Here is a 7,611-nt window from a genome sequence, read left to right as displayed (position 1 = left end):
GCAGAGCCGGCATTGCGCACTGTGGCACACAGTAAATCGCCACTAGTTCGCGCTCTGCACTGTTTTAATGCGCTTCTCGTATCTGCACCAGAATGTGATGTGTTCGCAAGTAGATGGGTGACTGTGCGTGATGAATGTTTGAAGTTTTGTGAGATGATGGATGAACGACTATCATCTACGATCTAATAATAATTTTATGTTGTATGAATTTCACAGTGCCTTAGTAATTTACTGTTATACTGTGTAATTTTATGAAATAAATAAATAAAAATAAATAAAAATTGTCCTTAACAAAGAATGGGAGATCATACATATAAATCAGAAATAAGAAAGGCCCAAGTATTGAGCCCTGCGGAACACCCATTTTTACCGGAAAACTCAAAGAAGTCACACCATTTATGTCTACTTTCTGAATTCTACCGTTGAGATATGACGATGAGATACCGTTGAGATATGAATTGGTATTGAGCATCCCCAAATACCTCGAAAAGGATATCCATAATGCCTTTTTTTGAAAAATCGTGTCCGCCATCTTGGACTTACACACAAATGCCATATTCGTAATGAGCACCCCCAAATACCTCAAAAACGATACCCAACTTGCCCTTTTTCGAAAAATCTGTACTGTGAGCACCCCAAATACCTTGAAAACGGTACCCAACTTGCCGTTTTTCGAATAATCATGCCTGCCATCTTGTATTTATGAATGAGTGCCATATTCGTAATGAGCATCCCTAAATATCTTAAAAAGGATACCCATATTGCATGTTTCTGAAAAATCGTGTCCGCCATTTTGGATTTACAAATAAGGAATGAGTGCCATATTCGTAATGAGCACCCTTTTTTTTTTTTTGACGGGGGGAAATTTTTATGGATACCCCTGAACCCAGGGAGACTCAGGGGTTATGTGGGAACTCTCCTTCCAGACTGGAGGGCCTACTCCACTAAAACCCCCCCGGGTTTCCCTCTCGCCGGTGGAGTCGTAGCCGTGGGATCGGTGAACATTCACCACGACGCCGCCCGGCCGCCCTAGCTTGCGCCAGGGCTCCCGCGCCAACGGAGGGGTGAGTCGATTGTCCTCCGACCCGCCCCCCAGACGAGTGAGGCCGCGCAATGCAGACTCCGGAGTCCCTGTCTACAGCCCGCTGGCCTCACTAGGGGATCAGACGAGCAGCGAATTGCCTTCGTCTTCTCCCCGTACGTCTGCGCCGAAGCGCGCGCACCCGCTTCGCAGCCTCCTTTTGCGACATAACCTCTCCGCAAAAAGAGGCCACCGCCTCCCAGGACTCCTCGCTACCGAGCATGGCGGCAACCACGCTCGGCAGCGAAAGGTCCCGCCCGACAGTCCCCGTCGGAGTGCGGCGCTGCCCATCCCACCGGCTGCACACCTCTAAGGTGTGCTGCGCCGTGTCATCCGCAGCGCCGCACTCGTGGCACGACGGGGACGGTTCCCTCCTCGCCACCTTGTGTAGGTAGTGACCGAAACACCTGTGCCGAGTCAGCACCTGCACAAGGTGGTACGACAGTGGCCCGTGAGACCGGTTCACCCATTCTACGAGGACAGGGTGGATCGCTCCTATGGTACCAGCGCCATAGGGGGGATCCGCCAAGCCCTCTTTCCACCGGTCCCGCATGCGCCGCGCCGCGAGGCGGCGCTACCGCTCGACCTCTTGGGGAGCGGGTCACTCGCCTCGGTCCCTCATTCCCCGCCGGTAGGTGCGGACCTCCGCCAGGACCTCGGCTTCGAGGTCCCATGGCGGAGTACCGGCGAGGACGCATGCGGCAGCGCAGGCCACCGTCATGTACGCCCTGTACATTCGCAGGGCGACCACCCTCTGGGGTCTCCTCAGCAGCGACTTCGTCGCCGCTGATAAGGCCCCACTGTAAATGGGAGCTCCGTATAAGGCCATACTCCGGGTCACCCGGGTTACCCAGCGTACGGGGCTCCCGGCCTCTCGAGGTTGGGCAGGAGCCTGCCCAACGCCGATGCGGCGCCCACTATTCGGGGAGCAAGTTGCCGGAAATGCTCCCCGAAGTTCCATCGCCGGTCTACTCTGGGATACTCCCGCGATGGAGATGTGGGCGCCTGTCGGCACCGCCTAACCTCTACCCCTCCCACCGAAGACGGCCACATCCGTCTTCGGCACGGCGACCTCGAGCCCTAGCAGTTGTATTCAGCGGACCACCATGTCCGCCGCTACTGAGGCTCTTCGGGCCGCCTCCTGGAAGATGGTTCCCCGGACGGCCACCAGCGTGTCATCGGCGTACGCGATGACCGCTGTCCGGAGGAGCAGCGCGCCCCTCAGCACCCAATCGTACCCCAGGTTCCACAGTAGTGGTCCTAATACGGACTTCCCCCGCCTTCCCCCTCGCCGTTACCCTCCACGCCTTCCCCCTCGCCGTTACCCTTCTCCACAATGTGTCGCAGCGACTTCAGGGCGTCCAGGGTGGAGAGTCCAGCCCTGAACCCGTACTGCCGCTCCGACACATCGGGGCCTGTCCCCCTCTGGTGTTCGTTGATCCTGGAGGCGATGATTCGCTCCACGATTTTCGCCACCTCGTCCAGCAGGACGAGGGGCCTGAACCCCGAGGGGGAGTTCGCAGGTCGGCCCGGCTTGGGCACCAGGACAAGCCTTCCCTCCTTCCAGCATCTAAGAAACAACCCCGTCCTCAAGCAGTCATCCATGAGATGCTTGAGGCTGGTCCCGAGATGCTTCAAGGCAATGCGAAGGACTCGTCATGGTGCCCCCCAGAGCAGACGGAGGGCAGACTGAGGAAATCACCGAGAGTGAGTTGAAGTGGGCGGTGGGACGGCTGCGGGGGCAGAAGAATGCCCCTGGAAGAATGTCGGTGGGGTGAAGGGCTGCGGTTCGGGAAAGAGGCCCTCCACCACCCGGTTGAGGAGATCGAGCTTCAGTGACTCCATGGGAGATGCGCCGTACATTTTGTTGCGCACAACTTTGTACGGCCTCCCCCATGGGTCCGCGTCCAGTGTGGCCAAGAACTCCTCTTTCGCAGAGTCCTTGGCCCGCCCTATCGCGACCTTCAGGGCCTGCCTCGCGCCCTGAAGGGCGCTGTGGAGCCTCCTCTCCTCACTTTGGGTGTGGCGCCTGCGGCGGTATCGGCCGTAGGCCCGCCGGGCTGCTGTACTAGCAGTGCGAAGGTCCCCAATCCCCGCGGTCCACCAGTACACCCTCTTTTTTCCCGGGATCCCACTGACCCTGGGCATGGCCCTCTCGCAGACGGCGGTCAAGTCTTCCCTGAACTCCACGCCTGGATCGTGGCTGCTTCCTCTGCGAGCTCAAGGTCCTGGCAGGTGAGTGCCCATTTGAGAAAGCCCCCCACCGGGGGCCGTGTTGGAGGCCGTCGTGGGCGGCATATGGGAGACCCTCATCTGTATGATTTGTGGTCGGAGAGGGTCTCCTCGTCCTCCAGGACCTGCCAGCCGGATACTCGTGCGGCTAGTGAGGGGGTCGCAAACGTGACGTCCACGATTGACCCCCTAAGGCTGCCGCCCAATCCTCCAACTCTGGCCCCCTGGCATTGGTGACCGGGGAACCCCACGCAGCGCTCTTGGCGTTGAGGTCCCCCATCACCAACACCGGCGTCGGAGCTGCCCTCACCGCCCTCTCTAGGGTCTCCAGGAACGCCTGAAATTGTGCCTTCACCGCTAGAGGGGAGGAGTTCCCGGCAGGCGACGCCACTATGGCCACCGTCGCCTCCCCAGTTCCCCCGCGGGGGGCAAGGCATGGCTCCGCCACAGCAGCCACCTCAACCCCCCACTCCGCCATGGCCTGGACCAATAAATCCTGTGCCTTGGAGCAGTGCTTGAGGTTGCCCTGCAGTATAGTATGGTGGCATGCTGGCATTACTGCTTCATATTTTGTCCCTCAATAGGGAGGGGGCCTGAGGTCCCCGCCGGCTTGCTCTTGGTGGAGAGGGGAGCGCAAGATCGCCCCCCCATTACGTGGTCCGCTGGATGGCGAGCCGCGGTGCACACCGAGCACCGCGGTGTCGCCGTGCACCCGGAGGCCGAGTGTTCCACCTGGCCACACCTGAAACAGAGCCAGCTCCTGTTCACACTGGATGGGCAGAGGGCTCTGGTGGTGCCAATACCCATGCACCTGAAGCAGCGCATGGGGAGGGGCTCCATCACATGGCCCGGCGAAGGACCACCCCACCAATAGGCGGCCGGCAGCCGTCACCCGTTGGGCCGCCGTCACCGGGCAGCGGACGAGGGCTGACCCCCTCCCGTTGGGGACCAGCCTTACGACGCCCACGCTCACGGCGGACTGGGGGCATTGCCCTTTGGCGGCCACCACCGTCCGGATCTTCTCCGAGGTCACCGACTCGTCAAAGCCAGTGACCCTTAGATTGGCGGTTTTGGTAGGCCGCGTTACTGCCGCCAGCCCCCCTATCACCTCCTCCAGCTTGGCCGCCAGGGTGTCGGCCTTCCCTGCGTTGGTCGCCCCGGGCACCTCGACTATGCGGGCACTCGTCTGGGTGTTCCGCACCCGCACGTGCGGGATACCGAGGCTGCCCAAATCGACCGCAGCGGTCGCCGCCTCTAGGACCCCCTTGTAAGTGACCCCGTTTTCCGCCACCGCTTCGAGCCTCAGTGTTATCACCACCGCCGATGATTTCGGGGTGAAGAGAGCCCTGGGTCTGGGAGCCGTCTCGGGGGCCGCCTAGGCGGGGGCCCGTGCCGCTTGGGTGGCGGCAGCTGCCGTTTTGGCCTTTCTGGCCTTGCGACCGACTATCTGTGACCAGGACGTTTCCGTCTGGTCAGTCGGCATGGAGGCTGCCACGTCTGGGGCGGCAGGGATGGCGGAAACAGCGGGGGGCGCCGCAGGAGGGGCAGCAGTAGCCTTCGGCGGGGGAGCCTTCCTCTTGGCCTTCTTGTTGGGCCGCGGGTCAGCAGGCGCGTTTCGGTCGTGGGAGAGGCCCGGTGTCGACTCGGGGGCCGCGGCAGAGGGAAGCAACCTCGGGGCAGCTGCGGCGACAGCGGTGGCAGCAGGCGTCGCCTCATAAGCGGGCGCACTACTTCAGCCGCCCAGGGGAGGTCTTAGGGACTCCATGGGGAGGCGTCTTTCGATGTCCCCCAAGCGTCCATCATATTTCTCATGGAGAAGAAAATGTCTCGCCTGAGGTCGTCGATGGCCTTCCTCGCCTCCGCGTGCATCACCGCGGAGCTGCACGGCGGTGGGGCCACCTGCGCCGTGGCCTTGGCCGTAGCGATGGAGTAGGCCCCCCTCAGGGCCTTGACCTCCGCCTCTAGGGGCTGCCTCCTCATCCGGCGGCAGAGACCGCATAGTCTCTGTACATTATGTTACTGAATAAACAGTTTTATTATTTATTATTATTATGTCTTCCGACATCCGCCGCGCCACCTCCGTCGCCGTCTCTCCAAGGTGGAGAAAATCGATGGCTTTCTCCACCTTTTTGACGGCCTCTTTAATGGCTTTGATCACCGTCCCCTTGAGATTACAGGACTTGGCGGTTTCCGCCAATATTGTAGCGAGGTTGTCTGGCGCCTCCTGGGCCAGGGCCTCGCTCATGATGCCCGCCGTACCTTCGGGTTCAGCCTCCCCGGCCTTTCCCGGGCGCTTAAGGGCCTCCTTGAAGAAGGCGACATCCGCCTTTTTCTGGAGGGCGTTCCACTCTGTTGAGCTGGAACGGCCTCTCCCTGTCTCCCGGTGCTGGTTTTGGTCCGCGCCGGCCGAAGCCGGTAGCTCCCATATCTGGGAGCCGTTCCCCTATCCGCCACCTGGGGACGCGTCCGATGGCAGACCAGCAACTGCACACGGAGTAACGAGCACCCCTAAATACCTCGAAAACGATACACAAACTTGCCATTATTCGAAAAATCGTGTCCGCCATCTTGAATTTAGAAATGAGTGCCATATTCGTATTGAGCATCCCCAAATACCTCGAAAAGGCTACCCATATTGCATTTTTTAAAAATCGTGTCCGCCATCTTGGATTTACAAATAAATGCTATATTAGTAATGAGCACCCCCAAATACCTCGAAAAAGATACCCATATTGCATTTTTTATTAAAATCGTGTCCGCCATCTTGGATTTACAAACAAGTGCCATATTCGTAATGAGCACCCTCAAATACCTCGAAAACGATACCCAACTTGCCCTTATTCGAAAAATCGTGTCCGCTATCTTGGATCTAGAAATGAATGCCATATTCGTATTGAGCATCCCCAAATGCCACGAAAAAGATAACCATATTGCACTTTTTTTAAAAAATCGTGTCCGCCATCTGGGATTTAAAAATGAGTGCCATACTCGTAATGAGCATTCCCAAATATCTCCAATGGGATACCCATATTACATTTTTTTGAAAAATCGTGTCCGCCATCTTGGATTTAGAAATGAGTGCCATATTCGTATTGAGCATCCCCAAATACCTCGAAAAGGCTACCCATATTGCATTTAAAAAAAATCGTGTCCGCCATCTTGGATTTACAAATAAATGCTATATTAGTAATGAGCACCCCCAAATACCTCGAAAAAGATACCCATATTGCATTTTTTTTGAAAAATCGTTTCCGCCATCTTGGATTTACAAATGAGTGCAATATTCGTAATGAGCATACCCAAATACCTCGAAAAGGATACCCATACTGCATTTTTTTTTAAATCGTGTCCGCCATCTTGGATTTACAAACAAGTGCCATATTCGTAATGAGCACGCCCAAATACCTCGAAAACGATACCCAACTTCCCCTTATTCGAAAAATCGTGTCCGCTATCTTGGATCTAGAAATGAATGCCATATTCGTATTGAGCATCCCCAAATACCTCGGAAAGGATACCAATATTGCATTTTTTTTTAAATCGTGGCCGCCGTCTTAGATTTAGAAATGAGTGCCATATTCGTAATGCGCATCTCCAAATATCTCGAAAAGGGTACCCATATTGCATTTTTTTTAATCTTGTCTGCCATCTTGGATTTCAAACAAGCGCCATATTTGTAATAAGCATCCCCAAATACCTCGAAAACGATACCCAACTTGCCCTTATTCGAAAAATCGTGCCCGCCATCTTGGATTTAGAAATGAGTGCCATATTCGTAATGAGCATCCCCAAATACCTCGAAAGGGATACCCATATTGCACTTTTTTTGAAAAACCGTGTCCACCATCTGGGATTTAGAAATAAGTGCCATATTCGTAATGAGCATCCCCAAATATCTCAAAAGGGATACCCATATTACATTTTTTTGAAAAAACGTGTCCGCCATCTTGGATTTAGAAATGAGTGACATGTCGTAATGAGCTCCCCCAAATACCTCGAAAACGATATCCAACTTGTCATTATTCGAAAAATCGTGTCCGCTATCTTGGATCTAGAAATGAGCGCCATATTCGTATTCAGCATCCCCAAATACCTCGAAAAGGATACCCATACTGCATTTTTTGAAAAATCGTGTGCGCCATCTTGGATTTACAAACAAGTGCCATATTCGTAATGAGCACACCCAAATACCTCGAAAACGATACCCAACTTGCCCTTATTCGAAAAATCGTGTCCGCTATCTTGGATCTAGAAATGAGTGCCATATTCGTATTGAGCATCCCCAAATACCTCGAAAA

The 7,611-nt window shown here is 55.4% G+C and overlaps 2 protein-coding genes across 2 annotated transcripts in view; both read right to left on the bottom strand.

Annotated features, from left to right (window-relative positions):
- Nucleotides 1–3,461: 3,461 nt before the first annotated feature.
- LOC113238638 lies at nucleotides 3,462–3,869 on the bottom strand. Its single transcript, XM_026475472.1, has one exon. It carries the CDS (start codon nucleotides 3,867–3,869, stop codon nucleotides 3,462–3,464), a length of 408 nt encoding a protein of 135 aa, XP_026331257.1.
- A 21-nt stretch (nucleotides 3,870–3,890) lies between these two features.
- The window catches only part of LOC113238637, a 59,727-nt gene continuing 56,006 nt past the window's right edge, over nucleotides 3,891–7,611 (bottom strand). The window contains exons 2-5 of the mRNA XM_026475471.1: nucleotides 5,391–5,645; nucleotides 5,145–5,317; nucleotides 4,768–5,040; nucleotides 3,891–4,659 (exon numbers count right to left, since the gene is read on the bottom strand). Coding sequence (XP_026331256.1) covers nucleotides 3,891–4,659; nucleotides 4,768–5,040; nucleotides 5,145–5,317; nucleotides 5,391–5,645 — 1,470 coding nt within the window. The remainder of the gene's footprint in view (nucleotides 4,660–4,767; nucleotides 5,041–5,144; nucleotides 5,318–5,390; nucleotides 5,646–7,611) is intronic.

This window comes from Hyposmocoma kahamanoa, unplaced genomic scaffold (genome assembly GCF_003589595.1).
Source record: "Hyposmocoma kahamanoa isolate Upper Pololo Valley unplaced genomic scaffold, ASM358959v1 97075, whole genome shotgun sequence".
Taxonomy (NCBI): domain Eukaryota; kingdom Metazoa; phylum Arthropoda; class Insecta; order Lepidoptera; family Cosmopterigidae; genus Hyposmocoma; species Hyposmocoma kahamanoa.
This window is presented reverse-complemented; position numbering and strand designations above follow the sequence as displayed.